At 39.6% G+C, this 25361-nt stretch overlaps 1 protein-coding gene across 1 annotated transcript in view; it reads left to right on the plus strand.

The window, feature by feature from the left end:
* LOC132401348 (dynein axonemal heavy chain 8-like) overlaps positions 1-25361 on the plus strand; it is an 895336-nt gene that overhangs the window by 616508 nt on the left and 253467 nt on the right. The window contains exons 56-57 of the mRNA XM_059983478.1: positions 992-1126; positions 18364-18486. Of these exons, the coding sequence (XP_059839461.1) occupies positions 992-1126; positions 18364-18486 (258 nt within the window). The remainder of the gene's footprint in view (positions 1-991; positions 1127-18363; positions 18487-25361) is intronic.

Genomic DNA, 25361 nt, shown 5'->3' on the forward strand with positions numbered 1-25361 from the left:
GGTGAATGCTTCCTCTTTTTCAGCATAGAAGCAAATAGCATGCTTGACAATCTCAAACTGTACTATATGTAAGCCTCGTGGGGTAGATTTGAGGTTACATATTTGCTAAATTTGCTAAGAAAGCTACATTTTTCCCCTCCCTCTCCATGAACTGCACATAGTTTTACCATGTAGCTATGGTCATTGTTACTAATAACTAGTTTTTATATTGTTTTTAAAAACTATAGGTGATTAAACCTGAGAGTGGTTTGCAGCTCACGACTGGATTATGTCAGATAATCATTCCCATGTTTTTTTCCCAATCCCACAAGTCCACTCAGATCTCTCTCCCTGAGATCACCTTTTAAATCCCTACTAGACATATTCCCTGACCCCACATGATTCCATCTGCTTATCACCCACACTACCTGAGTTTCTTCTCCCTTGGTTCACCATTACTATCCCCTCCCCATCTGAATCCATCTACACATCATTCCATCCTTATCTGGTTTTACCTATCACTCTCCCCTCCCCAAGCTGGGTTATCTACATTAAAAATAAATGTTAACAGCCATCACCTATTAGCACAGTATTTCCTCCAATCACTTCCCTACCTGGTTCCAACTACCTATCATTTCCATCTCATCTGGTTTGTCCTATCAGCAAACAGCCTCTGTCTTACTCCTCCCTCTCACCTTTGTATATTGACTATCTTCCCTCTATACTCATTCCTGTTGCAGGTCCTCAGCCTGAAATGTTGGTCATCCACTGGCCCCACAGATGCTGCTTAACTAACTGCAATCTTCTAAGTGGTTTATTTTCTCCCACTGGATTATTAGTCCAGTAACTTAAATACTGGTGCTACTAGTGCACATATAAAAATTATACTTTTGTATGTTATTCACAACAGCTTCCTTTGCATGGAATAAATGAATGATATTTTAATAGTATTATTTAATTAGAAAAAGTTGTTTATTTTCTGTAACAAATATATTTTTGAAAATTCTCACAGGCAGTACTTTTGACTGGTGAACAGGGGACAGCAAAAACAGTTATGATTAAAGGATATTTGAAGAAATATGATCCTGAGGAACACCTGTCTAAATGTTTGAATTTTTCTTCTGCCACAGAGCCCTATATGTTTCAGGTAAAAGGGGGTATATATGAACTAAAGTGTACTGGATGCATCTAATATTAACACCAATTATGTATCAGAAAGCACTTTGCATTTTTATTGTTTCGGCTTTGACACCTTTAAACTTAAGCCATACCATTTTTCATGTCAGTGGTTAAATTAGAAAGATAAATATTTTTATATATTATTGTGTTTTTAAAATAATTCATTATTTCAGATTTCAGTCTGAATGTTCTGGACAGACTCAAAAGAAAACATAAAAGGCTTCCTTTTTATGACATCTTGTCCAATTAATTATCTGCAGGTCTTTATAAGCTTTTAACTGGAAACTATGCATCTTTTCCACCATCTCTCAACAACATCAGTAGTATGATCAGTCCACTTGTCCTCCTCAGACTGACAGTACTTGTGCTTGCAGTTTGCACTTTTCCAATGCTCAATCTCATTCATGCTGCAGCCATTGGAGTAGCATTGCTTTGGATGAGTATGGCAGGCAGAGACCCAAAGTAGGCACTAAGGGATTGCACACGGGTAAGGTGTGCAAAACATGTTTTCATTTATCATGTGCAGAACATAGAGATATTGCTTCCTGAATACATTGAAAGCCATCTTTCTGAGAGCTTATCTTCCCTACCCTTCTTCATTTTCCCTCAGCTTGACTTGCTCTTTGTGCATTAGATTATTCTCCAAGTCATCATGTTTTTTAAAGGAAGCCTGAATAATACAGAAGGCTTGAAATCAGCATAAAAATCTTTCAGTACCACTGCACTCCCTGAACAGTTGGAATCAATAAAAAACATGTAGATTTGCTGCATTAGCCAAAAGAAATTTATTAGTAATTGGCATTATCTTTAGAAATGGAGTGCAGAGCATTGAGATAGCATCTGCTACAGTCTACTATGGTGATGGGTGAATTGAAATGTCTCCAGGTTCTTACTAAGGCAGGAATTCATTCAAGCCATAATAAATGTCTTGAAGCACTTCATTACAACGGATGCAAATGCTACTGGACAGCAGTCATTGAGGCAGATCACCTTACTCTTCTTGGGCACCAGTACAATTGATGCCACCCTGAAGCAGGTGAGGATCTCAGACCATAGAAGTGGGGGGTTGAAGATGCCCCTGAACATTGCAGTTGGTTAATCAGCTTAAGTTTTAGCACCAGTCTAAATACACCATTAGGGCTTGGAACTTGTGAGTGTTTTCATTCCTGGAAGGTGTTCTGATTGGCCTCTGAAATTGAGATCATAGGGCTGATGTCAAAACTGTGGCGATTTGCACAGGTCTATCCTTATTCTCCCCTTCAAAGTATGCATAAAAGGCATTAAGCTCTTTATTGCTATTATGCTATTGGATTTCACCCTTTTTCAAAGTTCAAAGTAAATTTATTATCCAAGTACATATATGTCACCATATATATCCCTGTGGTTCATTTTCTTGAAAGCATACTCAATAATTCCAAAACCATAATAGAATCAGTGATAGACTGCACCAACTGGCCGTAGAACCAGTGAGCAAAGGACAACTAACTAACACAAAGAAAGAAATCATAAGAATTAATAATAAATAAATAAGCAAAAATATTGAGAACGTGAAATGAAGAGTCATTGAAAGTGAGTCCATAGGTTGTGGGGACATTTCAATGATGGGGCAAGTGAAGTTGAGTGAAGTTATCCACTCTGGCTCAAGAGCCTGATGGTTGGGGGGTAATAACTATTCATGAACCTGGTGGTGTGAGTCCTGAGGCTCCTGTACATTCTTCCTGATGGCAGCAGTGAGAAGAAAGCATGTCCTGGGTGTTTTTTTTTTTGTTTTTTTTCTAGTTTATCTTTTATTTTGTAGCTATTATACATCATGGCACAGTACTAAAACAGACCGATGTTCAGGTGTTCAGCTTCTTTCATGACCAGTATCTAAGATGTCCATATATATCGTTGATCTCAGTGGAACAACAAACAGAAATGTCCAAGAGTCCATTTGCCATGCAAGATTCAACAAAGCCTGATCGGTACTGCACCATCAGCAGTAGTTCACCTGGACCTCTGCCTCATCTTTCGTCTTTTACGCTTCAGCCTGCGCATTCGCTTCTTCCGCCACTTGGCTTTGGGGTTGGGAGTCCCTGACGATGGATGCTGCTTTCCTACGGTAACACTCCATGTTGATGAGCTTAATGGTGGGGAGGCTTTACCTGTGATGTTGCTGATGGCATGCAAGCCCTGCAAGAGCTGTCAAGCATAATTTGTGTCTCTAGCTTCATCCAGAATTGCCTCTGGAGGTAGGACCTGAACTTCATGTAGATGTCCAGGGCACCAGTCCTGAATGCTACAGATCCTTAGCAGAATACAAATCTCCTGATTCATCCATGGTTTCAGTTTAGGAAGACCCAATATATGGCGCCTATATAAAAAAAATCACCCCCCACCCCCAGAAGTTTTCATGTTTTACATCAAATCACAGTGGTTTTAACTTGGATTTTTTTTTACACTGACCAATAGAAAAAGACTCTTTGTGTCAAAGTGAAAATAGATCTCTACAAAGTGGTCTAAATTAATTAGAAATTTAAAACACAAAATAATTGATTGCATAAGTATTCATGCCCTTTAATATGACACTCCAAATCATCACTGGTGCAGCCAATTGAATTTAGAAGTCACATAATTAGTTAAATGGAGATTACCATGTACAGTCAATGTTTTTCAATTGATTATAGTTAAAATACAGCTATATTTGGAAGGTCCAACTGCTGTTGAGTCAGTATCTTAGCAAAACCTACACCATGAAGTCAAAAGGACACTCTGAGCAACTCGGCAAAATGATTATTAAAAGCACAAATCAGGAGATGTCTCTGAATATCCTGGAGTACAGTTTAATCAATCAAAAAGAAATGGGAAGAATATGGCATGGCTGTAAATCTGTCTGGAGCAGACTGTCATCAAAAACTGGCTGACCTTGCAAGAAGGGACTAATGAGGAAGGTCATCAAGACGACTCTGGAGGAGTTATAAGCTTCAGTAGCTGAGTTGCAAAAGATTACGCAAACAACAACTGTAGCCCAGGTTCTTCACCAGTCAAACTTTATGGGAGAGTGCCAAAGTGAATGCCACTGTTGAAAAAAACTCATGAAGTCTCAGCTAGAGTTTGCTCGAAGAGATGTTGGGGAATCTGAACACAGCTGGAAGAAGGTTCTTTGGTCTGATGAAAACAAAATTGAGCTTTTTGGCCATCAGACTAAACGCTATGTTTGGCGTAAGACAAACACCACACATCATCAGAAACACACCATCCCTACCTTGAGGCATGGTGGTGGCTGAATCATGCTGTTGGGATGCCTGGAAGGCTTGGGAAGGTAGACGGTAACATGAATGCAGCAAAATACAGGGAAATCCTGGAGGAAAACCTGATGCAGTCTGCAAGAAGACTGCGACTTGGGAGAAGATTTGTTTTCCAGCAAGACAATGACTCCAAGCATAAAGCCAAAGCTGCACAGGAATGGCTTAAAAACAAAGTTAATGTCCTGGAGTGGCCAAGTCAGATTCCAGACTTCAATCCAATTGAGAATTTGTGGTTGGACCACAATCCCCATGCAATTTGGCAAAGCTTGAGCAGTTTTATTAAGAAAGATAGGAAAAAAAATACAGCTCTGCCATATTTTTTCCATTTCTTGATGATTGACCACAGACTCAGGGCTGTAATTGCTGCCAAAGGTGCATCTACTAAATACTGACTTGAATGGGGTGAATACTTATGCAATCAATTATTTTGAGTTTTTATATATTTCTAATTAGTTCAGATTATTTGTAGAAGTCTGTTTTCAATTTGACATGAAAGAATCTTTTTCTGTTGATCAGTGTCAAAAAAGCCAAATTAAGTCCCAGTGATTCAATGCGGTAAAACAATAAAACATGAAAACTTCCAAGGGGCTGAATACTTTTTATAAGCAAGGTAATTTTGAGGGAAGACAGTCATCCACACAGATATTGATGAAGTCAGTGATGACTGTGGCATATTCATTCAGATCTCTTGATAATTCTCTGATATGATGTAATCTACAAATTCAAAGCAATCTTGAATATGTTCTTCTATCTATTGATTATATCTTTGTAGTCCTGTTCACTGGTGCCATCCCTTGAAAGATTCAAAATTCAAAGTACATTTATTATCGAAATATGTATACAAAATACAATTTTGAAATTCGTCCTCCTACAGGCAGCCATGAAACTGAACCTGTTCAGAGAAAACACTCAACACGCAAAAAAGAACAAATTGCATAAATGCCAAAAAGTGAGCAAACACATGGAATATCAAACATCAAACTAGGAGTCCAGGAGTATTCAGTTTAGTTCAGTTCAACACTGTGCCAATAGCTGACTGCAGGGCACAGAGCCAGTCTTTGCCAAGTGCCCCAGTCCATCTTGATCAAACAGCAAAAAAAGAGTAACGAAAATCCAGAAACACATGCAACATGAACCTCAAAGTCCTCCCAAAAAAGTCAACAGCCACAAACCTCACCAATCAATCTTTGTAATGTGAACCCCAAACTCCTACATTTTCCTCTGATTGCAGCTAGCAAGCGGGAAAGGTAGGCTGGTCAAATACAGCAGACACCACCAAATTCCCACCCATCTTGCGCTCTTATTTTCATTGACTTCAACTTTGCTCGTGCCCCATCTCCAAGCTTCCAGGCCGCACACTCCACTCCCTATCTCATTTAACTCTCTTGGAGATACTAAAGTGCCAGATCGCTCAATTGTCCCAAATACACAATATCAAAATGTAAATCACAGCTTCCAATCTCAAACAGCTTACTAGTAGCATCATATTTGAGAAGTAAAAGAAATAGTTTCATGAGCTGTCTGCAGGACATCACCATTAGTCGTCTCTGCCTGGAGCAGAAAGCAGAAGCCCACCCAAGTGGTCAGATTTCCTGAAGTATGGATGTAGGATGTCTCAGTAGGCATGATTGATTTATTGCAACATACACAAAATGCTGGAGGAACTCAGCAGGTCAGGCTGCATCTATGGAAATTAATAGTCAGCATTCCAGACCAAGACCCTTCTTCAGTTCTGAGAAGGAAAGGGGAAGAGTAAAAAGTAAAAAGAAGGATGTTAGCTAGAAGGTGATAGGTAAAGCCAAATGGGTGGGAAAAGTCAAGGGCTGGAAAAGAAGAAACCTAATAGGAGAGGAACGTGGACCATAGGAGAATAGCATTGGGATCTGATTAGGTTTATCCCATTGAGGCAGGGAAAGCACAGTAAGATGAAGGAATCATTGCTGACAAGAAATGTGGAATATCTAGTCAAGGGGAAGAAAGAAGTTTCCTTAAAGTTAAGGAATCAAGAATCAGACACGGCTCTGGCGAGTTATAAGGTTGTCCAGGAAGGATGTTAAGAAGGGACTTGGGAGAGCTAAATGAGGACATGAGATGGCCTTCGCAAGTAGGATTAAGGAAAACCCCAAGGTGTTTTAATGTATGTGAAAAGCAGGAGGATGACTGGAGTGAGGATCAGATCAGAGATAAAAGAAGAAACGTGCCTGGAGTCAGTGGAGGTAGGGGAGGTTCTTAATGAATACTTTGCTTCAGTATTCACCAGTGAAAGATGTCATGGTCCTGACTGAACAGTGGCAGTCATCCAAGTTTCAGCACGCCATTTTCCTGCCACTCTCTGATTAAGACTCAGACTGCAAATTATTGCCTGCCACATTCCTTCATGGAAAGTCTGTACTTAAAGGCTTCATGCTGAACTCTCAGTGCTCAATTGTAGGAGCTCTATTTCTGGTACTACTGTTTGTGATTTTGCCTTTAGATTTCATTTTTATTGACTTGTGCATTTCAAGTCTGAGTTAATTCTAGTCATTACTCTGCACTTGGGTTCACCACCATCCATAGCTCTCTTGTTTCAGTACGATTGTGCCATCATGAACCCAGCAGAGTATGACTGTCTGTGAACTGAACTGGCCTACTGGGAAGCAACTGTTGGTAGACACAACATGCTTCAAGAGATCCTCACCACTCTCCAGAAAAATGCTAACTCTGGTAGGCAGGATCCAATTTTGGCCGGAGTGGCTGGCAGCTGCAGGCATATTCAAACTGGAGACTCTGTCAGTACTCATGAGAGATGGCTGTACCTATTGGCTGTACAGCGAACAGTATGACAGTAAACCCTTAGTATGCTGAGGATTCCTGGTACAATGCCCCTTGGCCTTCCAGTTACAGCCATTCAAGTTCCTATGGAAACTCTGTAAAGTCACCTATATTATCCCACTCCTTACTGGAAGAACCCTTACCTGGGCTTCTGCACTCTGAGTGAAGGCTTCACCTGCCTGTGCTAGTGTAGAACTCTTGGCAGAAACTTTGAGGTGGGTGTTCTATGACCCTGCTGGAGGACGTGGGTCTGTGAAAAAGCTCCTCAACTTGCACCAAGGGAATTGGTCTGTGGCTGATTATTCCACAGAATTTCATACCTTGGCTGCAGAGAGTGGTTGGAATATGGAAGCACTAACCACTTGATTCCATATGGCATTGAGGGATGAGCTAAAGGATGCCCTTGTGGCTCATGACCTGGTGGAGGATCTTGAGTCTTATGAATATGGCAATTCAACGATAACTGATTAAGGAAAATGAGAAGGGATAGATAAAGGGGATTATTCCAAAGAGATTCTTCCCCCTGATTACCTTCTATCTTCATCTATTCCCTGGGCTAAGACTCCTTCTCGATCACTGCGAATCCCAATCTCCAATGCAAATAGACTGGACCAGGCTCTCTCAAGCTAAAGGGGGGAGTGATGATGCATTTACTGTGATGAGTCCAGACATTATAGGACCTTTAGTCTCAAGCTGCCAGGAAATTCCCAAGGCTGTCCAGTGTAGGGAGGGCTGTAACAGTTGCTAGTCTCATTCCTGGTTCAGCTCCCTTCAGAGTGGTGCTCCCCATGTCACTTTCATGGGGAGACCAAAAACATTCTCTGGATGCCTTAATTGACTCCAGTGCAACAAGGGTTTTTTTTTGGACCTCGTACTGGCCAGAAGATTAAATATCCCCTTTCACATCTCAACCAGCAGCTCATTGCTACTACACTGGGTAGGAGATCTTTGATGCCGGAGCAGATAGACCACCCAACATCCCTGCTCAAGCTCAAGATTGGCCAGCATGTAGAATCAATTCAGCTCCATCTCACTCGCACCCCTGAAGTGCCACTCATTCTGGATCATCCCTGGCTGCCATCCCACAACCTGAGAGTCATTTGAACATCGTTCTGGGCTGGTCAGACCAGTGGAAAAGAAAATACCTCCAAAAAGATCCTAAGACACCTTCAGAGTCACCTCCCAAAATACCTCCAAGAAAATTCCAAGGCTACCTCTGACATACCTCCTGAATTACCTTTTGAATCTTCTACCTCTAACCCCAGTTCATCTGATTTATCTAGAGTACCTCCAGAATATTCAGACCTATTGAAGGTCCTCAGCAAGGAAAAGGCCTTTTTCCTTCGTCACTAAGAAGGATGGTGGACTAAGGCCCTGCATAGTCTATAGGGGCTAAACAAGATCACTGTTAAAATGTAGTACCCTCTCCCTCTCATGAACACAGTCTTGGAGATTCTCCAGGGAGCTATAATATTTACCAAATTGTAGCTCTGCAGGGCTTACAACCTAATCCGTATTTTTGAGGGAGACGAATAGAAAACAGCATTCAACACTACAAATACTGGATCATGCCTTTCAAGTGGTCAGATGCCCCAGCAGTATTTCACACCTTCATCAATTACATCCTCTGAAAGATGCTACACTTCTTTATTATTATCTGCCTAGATGATATACTCATTTTCTCGTAGTTCACTCATGAACACACCTTGGCAGGTCTTGCAGGTTCTACAACGTCTTCTTGAATCAACTATTCATCAGTCTCAGAAAGAGTGAATTCCATATATACACAGTCTCCCTCCTTGGGTTTGTTATATCGTATCTAATGGCAATCTACAAATAAACTCCTATCTTAAAAACCCAGGCTATACCGAATTGGCAGCAATCCACCTCCATGAATTAACTCCAGTGGTTTCGAGATTTTGCCAACCTTTACAGGCAGTTCATCCACAATTTCAATTCAGGGGCAGCACTTCCCACCACCTTTACCAAGAAAACTACTGGACCCATCTGCTGGACCCCAAAGGCCGAGACAGCTTTTGCAGAGTTAAAACAATGGTTCACGTCTGTATCTATCCTAGCTACACTGGACATGATCTTGTCTTTCGTGGTGGAGGTTAAACATAGAAACATAGAAAACCTACAGTGCAATACAGGCCCTTCGACCCACAAAGTTAGGCCGAACACATCCCTACCTTAGAAATTACTAGGCTTACCTATAGCCCTCTATTTAACTAAGTTCCATGTACCTATCTAAAAGCCTCTTAAAAGAACCTATCGTATCCGCCTCCACCACCATTGCCGGCAGCACAATCCATGCACTCACCATTCTCGGAGTAAAAAACTTACCCCTGACATCTCCTCTGTACCTACTCCCCAGCACCTTAAACCTTTGAACTCGTGGCAACCATTTCAGCCCTGGGAAAAAGCTTCTGACTATCCACACAGTCAATGCCTCTCATCATCTTGTACACCTCTATCAGGTAACCTCTCATCCTCCTTCGCTCCAAGGAGAAAAGGCCGAGTTCACTCTGCCTATTCTCATAAGGCATGCTCCCCAAAGGTTGACGCATCATAAATGAGAGTAGGGCCCACCTTGTTCCAACGACCTGTTTCAGACCACAAATTGCATCCCTGTGCCTTCTACTCAAGACATCTTTCTCCCACGGAGTCAAACTATGACATCAGGAATTGTTGGCACTGGAGGAGTGGAGGCAATGGTTGGAGGAGTCCAAACATCAGTTTGTGTAAAGGACCAACCACAAAATTGGGGACATGAAGAGACTGAATTCCAGGCAGGTATGTTGAACCTTATTTTTTAATAGATTCAACTTCTATATTACTTGCTGCCTGGGTTCAGATAAATCAAAAACCAGACGTCCTCTCTCGATAGTTTGAAGCACCTAACAGGGAAGTGAACCCTTAAACTAAAATTCGCAGGTATAGAATGGTAGAACACTGGAACAAAGGCTTGACAGTTCACAGAGCCCAAGAAAAACATGGGGCAGACCCTGATAATGGTCCTAACAAATGTATCTATGTTCTGTTAGTTCAGAGTTGCTTAAATGGAACACATGTTAAACTTGGCTAAGCATCTGGGCTGGCTTGCACCCTAGAGTTTGTCATAAAACATGGCCTGATGTGATATGGGTGTCCAAGAGTATGTCTTGGCATGTGATATCTGCACATGAAATAAAGAACCCCGAGCACAATCACAAGCTTTGCTTCACCCTCTCCCCATTTTTACTCGCTCTTGGTCTCACATAAAGTCCATAGAAATCAGTGTGTCAGTGGTCTTCTGACATCTCAGTGTAATACAGTAATCACAGTTGTGGTAGACCAGTTCTCCAAGGCCTACCGCTTCGTACCACTTCCCAAACTACTATCAGATTCAGAAACCGCCAAGCTCATGTTACAACACATCTTCAAGATTCATGTTTTATCCCAGGAGATTATCTCTGATCGTAGTCCCCAGTTTGCCTCTTGGTTTTGCAAGGCCTGTTGTGAGCTCACTGGGGCCTCTGCCACTCTGTTGCCTAGGCTCCATCTTCAGACCCATGGGCAAATAGAGGAGGTCAACTGGGACCTAGAGAAAACACTCCAATGTCTAGCCTCGGGGAAGCTTCCACCTGGAATGACAGCCTGGTCTGGGCAGACCTTGCACACAACACACTTCATCATTTGTTTATTGGGATGTCCCCTATCAAATGCCAATTTGGATACTATTCTCCACTGTTCTCTAAACAAGAAGCAGATGTGGGCATTCCATCAGCAGAATAACTGGTTCAGAGATCTCACCAGAAATGTTTTAAGGCAAGAGATATGTTGTTGGCCAATTTGTAGTGACAACAAGACAAGACTAACTGCTAGAGAAGACAGACCAGCACTTCTTCCTGGTCAACAGGTCTGCCTCTCAACTAAAGATCTCCCTGTGTAGGCTGAATACAGAAAATTGGCCCCTCATTACATCCATCCATTCAAACTCCTGTGATACGTCAACCCAGTAACCTATTGTCTCCAACTCCCCACATTCCATTTATCCCCCCTCAAGCCCTTGAGTGCCAGCGTCTTGGCTTTGGTTCCCAAACATCGTCTGCCTCCCAGAATTGTTGAAGTACTATCCACCTACACAGTCTAACATCTTTTGGACACCCACATTGTTTGAGGTAAAAGGCATTACCTCATGGGTTGGAAGGGATAAGGCCCAGAAGAAGGAAGCTGGATTCCTTCACAGGACGTTGCACCCTACCTTGATAGAGGATTTTCACTAGCACCATCTTGATCGCTCTGGGCCATCAGCAGCTGGCCATAGGAAGGGGAAGGAAGTTCTGTCATTGTCCTGACTGTGCAGAGGCAGGCATCCAGGTTTCGGCGCTCTATTTCCCTGGAGTATAGTTAACTGCCACTATCCCTTTAAGTCTCAGACTGCCAATTATTGCCTGCCACATTCCTTTATGAAAAGTCTGTACTTAAAAGGCATCATACTGAGCCCTTAGTGCTCATTCATAGGAGTTCCATTTCTAGGTCTACTGTTTGTGATTTCACCTTTTGATTTCATTTGTGTCTCGACCCTACTCTGCACTTGGGTTCATCACCATCCGTAGCTCTTTCATTGCAGAAAGAGTCTTGATGAATGGGACTACAGCATAGAACAGGCTGATGTACTGGAATATGTCAACATTTATGTTTCTTTAGAAAGGAAAGGAAATGAACTGGAACTTCTGAAAAACATTAAGTCCTTGGGGCCACATGGGATATACCATTGTTACGGGAAATGAGAGAAGAGGTTGCTGCGCATTTGATGACCTTTGTGCCCCACTGGTAACAGAAGTAGTACCAGAAGATTGGAGGGTGGCAAATGTTATTCCTTTGCTCAGGAAAGGTAATAAGGACAATCTTGGGAATTATATACCAGAGACTCTTACTTCAGTGGGGGGCAAACTATTGGCGAGGATTCTTAGATATAGGATTTAAGAGCATTTGGAGAAGCATAGTCTGGTTATATGAAGGGTGATTGATAAGTTTGTGGCCTAAAGTAGAAGGCGTCAATTTTAGAAAACCTAGCACTTTTATTTTTCTACATAGTCCCCTCCTACATTTACACATTTAGTTCAGCGGTCATGGAGCATACGGATCTTGGACCTCCAGAAAGTGTCCACAGATGGGTGATTGATAAGTTTGTGGCCTGAGGTAGAAGGAGATGAGTTATACAGCTCTCATCATGCACACATGCAGTTCAACTCTTTGAGTAATTATGCACAAAGTTTGAAGTTAATAACTCATCTCCTTCTACCTTAGGCCGCAAACTTATCCATCACCCCTGATGAGTTATTAACTGACGAGCTATTAACTTCAAACGTTCTGCATAATCTTTCTTTTTCTTTATCGATCTTTTTATTAGTTAAATAAAAAAGTACATATATATATAAACAAGAGGAGAATTATAACAAATATCTATATCAATAACAGTTTGAATAAAAGGAAAGATAACATTATCAAGATCAAACAAAGTATTAATCTAATAGTATATAATAAAGAGAAGGGTAATTGATTCTCCTCTTATCCATAAAAAGATAAAGAAACATTTATAATTGACATAAGCAGAAAGAAAAAACACCAAAACACAAAAAAAAAGAACTGGGCAGCTCAAACTGAGAATGAAAACCAAAAAAAAACAAGGAAAAACTTTCTGATCAAATCCAAAACTTCAAAAAGGTAACTGGAAGGGCCATAGGTCAGAGCATATGAAAATATTGAATAAAAGTTCATCAGGTTTCCTCAAATTTAGAGAATGTATCAAGTGTCCAACTTCTTATTTTCTCTCAACTTAAACAGGACATAATGGAGGTAAGCCAGTGAATAACAGTAGGTAGATTAGAGTCCTTCCATTTAAGCAAAATGGCTCTCCTAGCCAATAAAGTTGTGAAAGCTATCATCTGTTGAGCGGAAACAGGAATATCTCCTGCTTCTGAAGGAATGATCCCAAAAATTGCTGTAAGAAAATTCGGTTGTAGATCCAAATTCAGAACCTTTGACAAAGTTTTGAAGACTTCTTTCAAAAAATTATCTAACTTGATGCAAGACCAGAACATGTGTTAAAGTAGCCACCCCAATATTACATCTATCACAAATAGGATTAATATTAGAAAAATAACGGGCTAATTTGTCCTTCGACATATGTGCCCGATGCACTACCTTGAACTGTATCAAGGAGCGATGGGCACAAATAGAAGAGGTATTTAACAAATGAAAAATTTTATCCTATTGATTATCTGAAAGTGACTTTTGAAACTCTAGTTCCCACGCAGCTTTAATTTTATCATTAGGTAATATACGCAAGTTCAATAACGATTTATAAATGATAGCTATCAGTCCTTTTTGAAATGGTTTGACCTGAAAAAGAGTATCAATAATATTAGGTGAATAAGCCAAAGGAAAATCTGGCAGTAGATTACATAGAAAATTCCTAATTTGTAAATATCTAAAGAAGTGTACATTAGTTAGGTCATATTTATCTGCTAACTAAGTGAAAGACATTAGACAATTACCCAAAAACAAATCTAAAAAAGTTACTATTCCTATGGTTTTCCAAATTGAAAAGGTCTGATCAAAAATTGAAGATTTAAAAAAAATTAAGAAAGAACAAAGTTATTAAAATCAAAGGATCTACAAAATTGAAACCAAATTCTTAATGTATGTTTAACAATAGGATTAAAATCTTGACCACTGATCTTAGAAAGCAAAAAAGGAAGAGGAACTCACAATAAAAAAAGCCAAAGAATACCCCTTCACCGAGCTTTTCTCCAAATCCACCCATAAGGGACAATTATGTATATCTGAAAAATGAACCCAAAAGCAATATAATGAATGTTAATTGCCTAGTAGAATAATCTAAAGTTTGGCAAAGCCATACCACCATACTTTTTTTAATTTCTGCAATAAAAGTTTACTCAATCTAGGATTTTTATTATTCCAAATAAAAGATAAAATTTTAGAGTCTATTCTATCAAAAAACAGTTTAAGAACAAAAGAGGGGATTTCTTGAATACATATAAAAACTTCAGTAATACTATCATTTTAATAACATTAATACAGCCAATTAATGATGTCATAGGAGACCATTTAGAAATTACTTGCTGCATAAACTCAGTGGAAGAAAGTTATATTTATACAGGTTGTTAAAATTTTTGGTAATTTATACTGAGGTAAGTAATTTTAGCAATACTAAAAGGAAATTGATCATATTGATCAAAGTAATTGTTACTAAGAAATAACTCACTTTTATGCAAATTTAATTTATATCCAGAAAAACTACTAAATTCAGAAAATATAGATAACAAAGCAGGAATCGATTTCTTAGGATCTGAAATATAAACTAAAAAGCCATCTGCATACAATGAAACCTTATGCAATTTATCTCCTCGCTTAATATCCAAAACCTCATTGGAGTCCCAAAGGGCAATAGCGAGAGGTTCTAAAGCTAAATTAAATAGCTTCAGACTGAGAGGGGAACCCTGCTGGGTACCTCTATATAACCTAAAATAAGCTTTTCGATTATTAGTTATAACTACCGCCAAAGGGGCTTGATAAATCAGCTTAACCCAAGAAATGAAACATGGACTAAAGTTAAATATTTCTAAAGCCTGAAATAAATAGGGCCATTCTACCCTATCAAAGGCTTTCTCTGCATCAAGAGAAACAACACATTCAAATTCTTTAGATGGAGAGGAATGAATGATATTCGATAGTCTCTAAATGTTAAAATATGAATATTTATTATTAATGAACCCAGTTTGATCCTTAGAAATAACCTTAGGTAAAACATTCTGAAGCCTGTTAGCTAAAATTTTAGAAAGAATTTTTGAATCAACATTTATTAAAGAAATTGGTCTGTAAGAGGCACATTCAAATAAATATTTTACTTTTTTAGGAATTAATGAAATTGATACCTCGTAAAAAGTTTTTGGGAGGGTCCCAAAAGATATAGATTCAGTGAAAATTTGGCATAGATGAGGTGTAAGAATATCTGTAAACATCTTAAAAAATTCTACCATAAAACCATTGGGTCCCGGAGCTTTACCTGATTGAAAAGAAGATATAACTGCTACTATTTCCTTTCTATTAATGGGTGCATCTAAAGTATTCATACCTTGGGTAGAAATTTGAGGTATATTCAATCTTTGCAGAAATTCATTCATAGAAGTAGTGTTGTCTGAAAAAATCAGATTTATAAAGATTAGAGTAAAAGTCCAAAAAAACCTTATTAATTTCCTGACTGTCAGATGTTTCTGTTCTATCATATCTTCATTCTTTCAAAATCTGCCTTATAGTCATAGATGCTTTGAGTTGAGGAGCAAATAATTTACCTGATTTATCTCCATGTATATAAATTTGACTTTTGGATTTCAAAAGTTGCTGCTCAATGGGGTAAGTCAATTGCAAGTCAAGCTGCGGTTAAAGTTTCACCCTTTCCTTGTATAAATCTTCGGTAGGTAATACTGAATAAACTTTATTTTATTTCTTTGATCCTGTTAGTAATCACTAAAAGCTCTGCTTTAGTTTTCTTTCTTAAAGCTGTTGAATATGAAATTATTAAGTCCCCCAAGAAAAGATTTCATCGTATCCCAAATATCCAACTTTGACATACCCTCAGTTGTATTTAATTCAAAAAATAAAAGAGATTTGGTCTTTTATAAATGACTCTCAACTAAAAATTAAATTCATTATTATGTCTAATAGATGCTAGCACATAATTAACAGCGGTCATCTTAAATTCGTTAAGTAAAGATTGATCATATATTTAGAAAAAAATAGATTCAAGCAAATAATGTGTTGCAATTCATGTTAAATTCATACAAATCTTAAAAAAGGAAAAGAAAAGAATCAATGCGATGACTATACAGACATACATAGATTAGTCTTTAAACATGATTGTCAGCTAAGGATTAAATGTTGAAGTTGCTTGCAGAACGTCACTGGAGAAGTTGTTTACACGACTGACTTAAAGTCATTGAGAAACTTCCTAGCTTCTTCAGGAGAATCAAACGTTTAGGACAAGGGTTAGGTGGAAAGATGAACAAGCAGAGATGAGTGAAGATCTTTCCTATAGAATTCTGCCATTCACTTCTTGATATTTAATTATTTCTGTATAAACTTCAGAGGCAAAATCTTCCTCTTTTTGAAACTCCACACCGTTGTAAGTTAACTTTCCCTGCTTCCTGGCATCTTGAAGAATTGCTTCTTTAGTTGTAAAATAATGTAAGCGCAGAATTAGTGCTCATGTTTTCATCTCAACTGAAGGCTTATTGCAGGGAATTCAAAACCCTGTCTATTAGCGGAAAGGTTTCAAGTGTCTCACTAAAAAATGAGTATAACATACTCGTGAAAAACTTTAATGACTCACCAGTTTCCATATTTTCAGGCAAACCCAGTATACGTAAATTCATCCTTCAGCTTCTACTTTCCAAATCGATCATTTTCTTCTTAAGTCTTGATAGTTCTGACAATATCTCAGCAATTTTTTTTCCATAGTAAAAACCTTTAACTCCTGCTCTTTAATCACTTGATGTATTGTCTCTTGTTGTCTTCCAATTTTATTAGTATCCATTTTAATCATTTGATATTGGGATTCCAGTTTCCTCAAAGATTCTTGGACAGCAGATAGTTTTTTCAATCTTTTCATTCGCATTCATCAATTTATCAATTTTAGAATCCACCATTCCAATATTGGTATTAGTATCTTGTATCAATAAGAACATTCTTTCAGGAGTGTAGGCTTCTTCTGCCTCCCTTGTAAATTTGGTTTGTTCAGCTTCAGAAACAATTTTTCCACGTCTTAATTCCTTTCCAGTTCAGGTTCCAGCCATCATAATTAAATCATAAATCCTTTACTAAGAGTAGTGAATCTTCAAAATTTAAACAAAAGTAGCAGTGGAAAGTGGTTTGTAAAAGGGTAGAAAAGAGCCAACAAGCTTCTTACTCCATGAGCTGCCTAGAAGAGACTCTCTGCATAATCACTCAAAGAGTTGAATTGCATGTGCATGTAATGAGAGCTGTATAACTCATCTTCTTCTACCCTGGGCCACAAACTTATCAATCACCCCTGCAGTGGACACTTTCTGGAGGTCCAAGATCCGTATGCTCCATGACCGCTGGACTAAGTGTGTAAATGTAGGAGGGGACTATGTTGAAAAATAATAAGAATCTTCGCATTAGTGTGGAAGAAAAAAAGAGATCTTGGAATCCACGTCCATAGAGTCCTCAAAGTTGCTGTGTAAGTTAATAGGGTGGTTAAGAAGGCATATGTTGTGTTGGGCTTCTTTAATCAGTAGATTGAATTCAAGAGCCAGAATTCTAAAACTCTGGTTAGTCCTCACTTAGTGGTGTGTTCTGATGGCCTCATTATAAGAAGGAGGTGGAAGCTATAGTGAGGGTGCAGAGTAGATATACTGGGATGCTACCTGGTTTAGAGAACATGCCTTAAGAGGATATGTTGACCGAGCAAAAGTTTTTCTCTTTGGAGTGATGAAAGGTGACTTAATAGAACTGTACAAGATGATAAGAGGCATAGATTGAGTAGACAGACTTTTCCCCAGAATGGAAATTGCCAGTATTAGATAGCATAATTTTAAGACATTGGAGGAAAGTATAGTGGGTTTGTCAGGGACAGTGGTAAATGCATGGAACAAACTACCAGGGATAGTGTATGCATTAGGAATTCTTGGATAAGCAAATAGATGTAAAGAAATTAGAGGGCTATACTAGAGGGAAGTATTAGATTGATTTTCAAATATCAACAGAACATTGTGAGCCGAATTGCCTGTACTATGCTGTACTGTTTTTTGCTGTGCTATCCTATGTTCTGTGTAAGCGTCAGAAAGAAAGAAAAATAGAAAGTAAGCAAATTTCTGCCTCTGGATCCAAAGTTGTGGAGATCTAACACCACTTTTAAAATAGATGGATGGAACAAAACGCATAATCTCTTGAGTGATAAAAAGAAATTAACATTTAATATTGATTACTGTTGTCTGTTAATTTATAGACTGCAACCTTTTAAAATGGCATTGGATTGTCAGTTGCAAAATATAAATGTGAGTTTATATCTTTGTAGAGAACTGTTGAAAGTTATGTGGAGAAACGTGTAGGAAGTACCTATGGACCTCCAAGTGGACGGAAAATGACGATATTTATTGACGATATCAACATGCCAATTATTAATGAATGGGGAGATCAGGTAAAGTGGGTAATTAATTGACATTTTAAACATAACCCTTTTCTGGTTTATTTGTCTCTGGTCCCTAATATAGCAAATATATTTGCATATATTTGGGTGAAAAGTCTCTTTCACATGCTCTTTGAAGATGGTAAATTCAATATCAGACGTTTTAAAATGACTACTTCTTTTCTTCAATGAAGATTCCCCCACAATGGTCATTGGATCCTTAAGTGAATCTGAGCCATGTTTAGGCCTGCTTGTATTCTACCATTGTTTATGAAAGCCCATAAATCATTTACTGCTTATTTAAATCTGGTACAGAGAATGGTCTAAATCTGTATTTAATTGATCATAAATTGTATGTTTCTCTGGTTAAGCAATGTATCAATTTCTCTAATGATCACAAACAATACAAGAGACTTCTGGGATATGAAGTTTAATATGCAAGCGTAAATATACATTTAAGATCTTGGTGAGCTTTGTGGTATGACTTTTCATATATTGTTCTCTATATCAACTGTAATCTTGATGAAACTCTGCCCCTCCCCTGGCTCTCATTGCAATAATACTCTACCTATATTGTAAGAGAGACTATGCCATGAGCAATGCCAGACAGTATAATACTGCCCAAGTAAAAGACTTCAATGATGTCCACATTATTTATGACTGGTTGGCCTGACTACTGCTCAATTTGTTTTGTATTTCCATCAAATTGGTCCTTGAATGCCATCAGGAACTGAAAAGCTGCTACAAAATCAGTGATAAAGATCTCAGTCATAGAACACTACAGCACAGAAGAAGGCCATTTAGCCCACCTAGTTCATGACAAATCATTAATCTGCTTAGTCCCATGAACTTGAACTTGATACCCCTTCCATCCATGTACCTATCTACCTAAGATGGTGAATTTGTAGTATTTGTTGCCACATGTAGCTCTAGAGGCCAGGTTGTTGGGTGTATTTAAGGCAGCGATTGATAGGTTCTTGATTGGATGTGGTATCAAAGGTTTTGGTGAGAAGACCAGGAAATGGGGTTGAGGTGGAGGGAAAAAAAGATCAGCCATGATTGAATGGTGGAACTGACTCGATGGGCCAAACGGCCTAATTCTGCTCCCATGTCTTATGGCCTTATTCAAATTTCTCTTAGGTGTAGAAACGGACTTCGTATCTACCACTTGCACTTGGCAGCTCATTTCATACTCTTACCACTGTCTGAGTGAAGAAGCTCCCCCTCGTGTTCCCCAAACATCTTACCTTTCACCCTTAACCTATGACCTCTAGTTGCAGTCTCACCCAACCTCAGTGGGAGGAATTCTGCTTGCATTTACCTTATCAATACCCCTCATAATTGTGTATACTTCTATCAAATCTCCTCTTAATTTTCTACATTCTAAGGAATAAAGTCATAATGTATTCATCCTTGCCCGATAACTCAAGTTCCAATAACAGCCTTTTCAATTTTCAATCTTATTTACATCTTTCTTGTTAGTAGGTAACCAAAACTGCACCCAATATTCCAAAGTAGACCTCACCAACATCTTATGCAACTTCAACATAATATCGCAACTCCTGTAATCAATACTTTGATCTATGAAGGTTAATATGGCAAAAGCTTTCTTTACAACCCTATCTACCTGTGACACCACTTTCAAGGAATTATGGATCTATTTTCCTAAATCCCTCTGTTCTGCTGCACTCCTCAGTGCCCTACTGTCACCATGTAATACTTACTCTGGTTCGTCCTCTCAACATGCAACACCTCATACTTTTCTGCATTAAGTTTCATCTGCCATTTTTCCAGCTGGTCCAGGTCCTGCTGCAAGCTTTGATAGTCTTCCTTGCTGTCCACTACACCCCAATCTTGGTGACATTTGGAAACTTGCTAATCCAGTTTACCACATTATCATCCCGATCACTGATCTAGATGACAAGCAATGAACCCAGCAGCAATACCTGCGGCACACCACTAGTCATTGGCCTCCAGTCAGAAAGGCAACCATCTACAACCACTCTCTGGTTTCTCCCACAAAGCTAGTGTCTAATCTAATTTACTACCTCATCTTGAATGCCAAATGACTGAACCTTCTTGATCAACCTTCCATGTGAGACCTTGTCAAAAGCCTTGCTAAAGTAAATGCAGACAATATCTACTGCCTTGTCTTTATCACGTTTCCTGGTAACTTCCTTGAAAAATTCTAAGATTGATTAGACACGATGTACCATGCACAAAGCCATGTTCACTATCCCTAATCAGCCCTGATAAATTTTATATATATCTAGTCTTAGTCTTATATACTTATATATCCAGTTCCTTAAAATGCCTTCCAATGCCTTCCAATAACTTTCCTACTACTGGTATCAGGCTCACCAGCCTATAATTTCACAGCTTATTCTTGCAGCCTTTCTTAAACAATGGAACAACATTAACAACCCTCCAGCATTTCATCCAAGGCAAAGGATATATTAAATATCTCTGCTAGGGTCCTTGCAATTTCTGCACTAGCTTGCCACAGGATCTGAGGGAAATCTTGTCAAGCCCTGGGGATTTATTTACCTTATTTTCCCTCAAGACAGCAAACACCTCCTCTTCTGTAATCTACATAGGGTCCATGACCTTGCTGCTTCATTGCCTCGCATCTCGAGGATCCTGCAGAGAAAACTTTAAATGGTGCCTCACAGACTGCCTCATGACCTCTGCATGACAGGAAATGAAGTAAATCCACCATAATTAGTACCTGTGAAGAGATTCTTGGTGTCCATCCCAGATTTTGATGAGAATAATTAGAACTTCCAGGAATTAATTCATCATAAGTACAAGACATTCTTAGAAAGGAAACTACACCATGATTAAAGGAATGAGAAATAGCTCAATAGGAGAAAATCTGCAAATGCTGGAAATCCAGAGCAACACACACAAAATGCTGGAGGAACTCAGCAGGTCAGGCAGCATCTATGGAAAAGGGCAGTTGACATTTTGGACTGGAAAGGAAGGAGTTAGACTAAGAAGGTGAGGGGAGGAAGAAATACAAGGTGATAGGTAGTAGGTGAAACCAGGAGAGGGGAAGGGTGAAGTAAAGAGCTGCAAAGTCAATTGGTGAAAGAGGTAAAAGGTTGGAGAAAGAAGAATCTGAAAGGAGAGCACAGAAGACCATGAAAGAAAGGGAAGAGGGAGGAGCACCAGAGGGAGGTGATGGGCAGTTTAGGCGATAAGGTGAGAGAGGGAAATGGTAATGGGGAATGGTGAAGTGGGGGCAGTAGGCAATTATTAAAAGGATCACAAAATCATATTCATACCATCAGGTTGGAGGCTACCCAGACAGAATATAAGGTGTTGTTCCTCCAACCTGAGTATGGCCGTATCGTGAATGGGAAGTAGAATTGAAATGGGTGGCCTCTGAGAATTCCACTTTTTGTGGTGGATGAAGCAAAGTTATTTGATGAAATGGTCTCTCAATCTACGTTGAGTCTCACCAATATACAGGAGCATTCCTACACCAGGAGCACAGGCTACAGTAGATGACACCAACAGACTTGCAGGTAAAGTTTTGCTTCACCTGGAAGGACTGTTTAGTGTGGGAGGGTTAGGGGCAGGTATAGCACTTGTTCTGCTTGCTAGGATGAGTATCAGGAGGGAGATCAGCGGGGAGGGGTGAATGGACAAGGGAGTCACATAGGGAGCAATCCCTGCAGAAAGCAGAAAATGGGGGTGGAGGAAGGGAAAGATGTGCATAATGGAGGGACGATGAGGATAAGAGGAACCCTGTCTCTGGTGTGGCAGCAGGAGGATAGGTTGAGGGCAGATTAACACGAAGTGAAAGTGGTGCAGGTGAGGGCAGCTGTTCTGGAATGAAAAGCCTCATCCTGAGAGCAGATGGGGCTGGGATAGAGGAAATGAGAGAAAGGAATGGCATTTTTCTGGATGAAAAGCCATGGTTCTCTCCTATCAGAATCTCCCTTCTCCAGTCCTTTATCTCTTTCACCAATCAACTTCTCAACTGTTTACTTCACCCCTCCTCCTCTCCAGGTTTCACCTATTACTTCTCAGCTTGTGCTTCTTCCTCTCCTCTCCTCCTTGGTGTGATTCCTTGTCCCTTCTTTTCCAGTCCTGATGAAGAGTCTTGACTGAAACATCACCTGTTTACCCTTTTCCAGAGATGCTGCCTGGCCTACTGAGCTCCTCCAGCATTTTGTGTGAATAGCTCAATAGGCATCCAAAGGATTAAATGCAGCAAAAAAGATTATCATCTATAAAATAAATGGGGGAGGAAAAGGCTCAAAATATTTAGCAACAAGCTGATCAAGTATGACATACTCTATATGAATTCTTCAGCCTGACAAGAACATCACCTAAACACAAGGATTCCCCTTACTGAGAAATAAGTCATAGAGTCAATACTAACTCATCCATGCCAACCAAAATATGCAAATCCCATTTTCCTGCATTTGGCCCATATCCCTCTGTTCCTTTTCTATCCAAATGTTTCTTGAATGTTGTGATTGTATCTGTTTCTACCACCTGCTCTGACAGCTTGTTCCATATACTCCCAACCATTGTTTAAAAACTTACTCCTCAGATCACCTTTAAATATTTCTCCTCTCACCTTAAATCTACTGCCTTAGGTTTTGAACCCCGCTACCCTTGGGCAAGAACTATGACCATCTCCCCTAACTATGTCCCTCATAATTTTATAAACATCTAAAGTCACCTTTTAGTCTCCTGAACTCCAGTAAGAGCCATCTCAACCTATCTATTTTTCCTTGTAACTAAAATCTAAGAACTGAAGAGAATATAGTAAGACTAATTTGGTAGTCAGCATTCTCTGGAAGGAGCATTCCAAAAGACCTCTCAACCAATGTTTTGTCCTTGATTGCACCTTACAGCAAACAATCCTGTCCTGTCTGTCAGTAGACCAAAATATAAAGATGAAAAGGTCATATACTGTATCATTTGAAAAGCAGCAGAGTTTCAGGGGCAGAAGCCAACCCTAAAGCACAGCAGTGAAGAACTTTACACATTCACATCTTCCATTTTTTACATCTTACGAGGAAAAAGTCAGGGGGCCACAGTGACACATCTGCTGACCATTTTCAAGAAATGAATCCAAATATGGTAAACATTGCAGAGCAATGAGCTAAATATTGGCCCATCCTTCTCCTTCAGCCCCAATATCCTGACCTTTTCAAACTGGTCCTGCGTCAAACAGCAGCTCATTCCTTGCTCTCAGGTGCGGGCCCCCCTACCTCAGGTCCGCTCTTTCAAATCAAAAGGAAATTGATCAATAGGAACCAGACCAATAGGAAATTATTCTACCTTGGTCTTAATAGTATACATACCATGTGTACGTTTGGAGGCTGATCTCCAACTCATTGTATATGAGAGTAGGGTGCTACAGTAGTGTAACAGTTGGCACGACACTATTACAGCTTATGGTATGAGTTCAACCCCTGTGACTTCTGTAAGAAGGTTGTATATTCTTCCTGAAGAATACATACGTTTTCTCCGGGTGCTGCAGTTTCCTCCCACAGTCCGAAGACTTACTGATTAATAGGGAAATTGGTCATTGTAAGTTGTCTCGGGATTTGATAAGGGCTGAATCAGGGTTGTCGCAAGTTGCTGGGCGTGTGGCTCAAAAGGCTGGAAGACCATAAGACATAGGAGCAGAATTATGCCATTTGGCCTGTCGAGTCTGCTCTGCCATTCATCATGGCTGATCCATTTTTCCACTCAGTTCCAATCTCCTGCCTTTTTCCTGTATCTCCTCATATCCTGACCAATCAAAAATCTATCAGCCTCTGCCTTAAATTTACATAAAGACTTGGCCTCCACAGCTGCCTGTGGCAAAGAATTCCACAGAATTACCACTCTCCAGCTAAAGAAATTCCTCCTCATCTCAGTTCTAAAAGGACCTCCTTATATTCTGAGGCTAAGGCTCTCCAGCCAGAGGAAAGAAACAGCCTTTCCATATCCACTCTATTAAGGCCTTTCACCATTCGATAGGTTTCAGTGAGGTCACCCCTCATTCTTTTGAATTCTGGCGAATACAGCCCCAGGGCCATCAAACACTCATCATATGACAAGCCAATCAAACCTGGAATCATTTTCATGAACCTCCTTTGAACCCTCTCCAGTTTCAGCACATCCTTTCTGAGATAAGGGGCCCAAAACCGCTCACAATACTCCAAGTGAGGCCTTATCAGTGCTTTATAGAGTCTCACCATTACATCCTTGCTTTTATAACCTAGTCCTCTTGAAATGAATGCTAACATTGCATTTGCCTTCTTCACCACAGACTGAACCTGCAAATTAACCTTTCGGGAATTCTGCACAAGAACTCCCAAGTCTCTTTGCACCTTGGTTTCTTTGTATTTTCTCTCCATTTAGAAAATAGTCAACTCTTTCTTTTCTTCTACCAAAGTGCATGACCATAAGATTCCTGACAGTATATTCCATCTGCCATTTATTTGCCCATTCTACTAATCTGTCTAGGTCCTTCTGTAGCCTCTCTGCTTCCTGAAAACTATATGCCCCTCTTTGTATTGTCTGCAAACTTTGCAACAAAGCCATCAATTTCATCATCTAAAGTATTAATGTATAGGTAAAAAGAATCAGTCCCATCAGGGGACTCCTGTGAAACACCACTAGTCACCGGCAGCCAGCCAGAAAAGACTCCCTTTATTCCCACATTTTGCCTCCTGCCAGTCAGCCACCGTTTTATCCATGGTTGAATCTTCCGTGTAATACCATGGGCTCTTAGTTTGTTAAAAAGCCTTGTGCAGCACCTTGTCAAAGGCCTTTTGAAAATCCAAGAACACAACATCAACTGATTCTCCTTTATCTATCCTGCTTCTTATTCCTTCAAAGAATTCCAACAGATCTGGCAGGCAAGATTTTCC

This window comes from Hypanus sabinus, chromosome 10 (genome assembly GCF_030144855.1).
Source record: "Hypanus sabinus isolate sHypSab1 chromosome 10, sHypSab1.hap1, whole genome shotgun sequence".
Classification (NCBI taxonomy): Eukaryota; Metazoa; Chordata; class Chondrichthyes; order Myliobatiformes; family Dasyatidae; genus Hypanus; species Hypanus sabinus.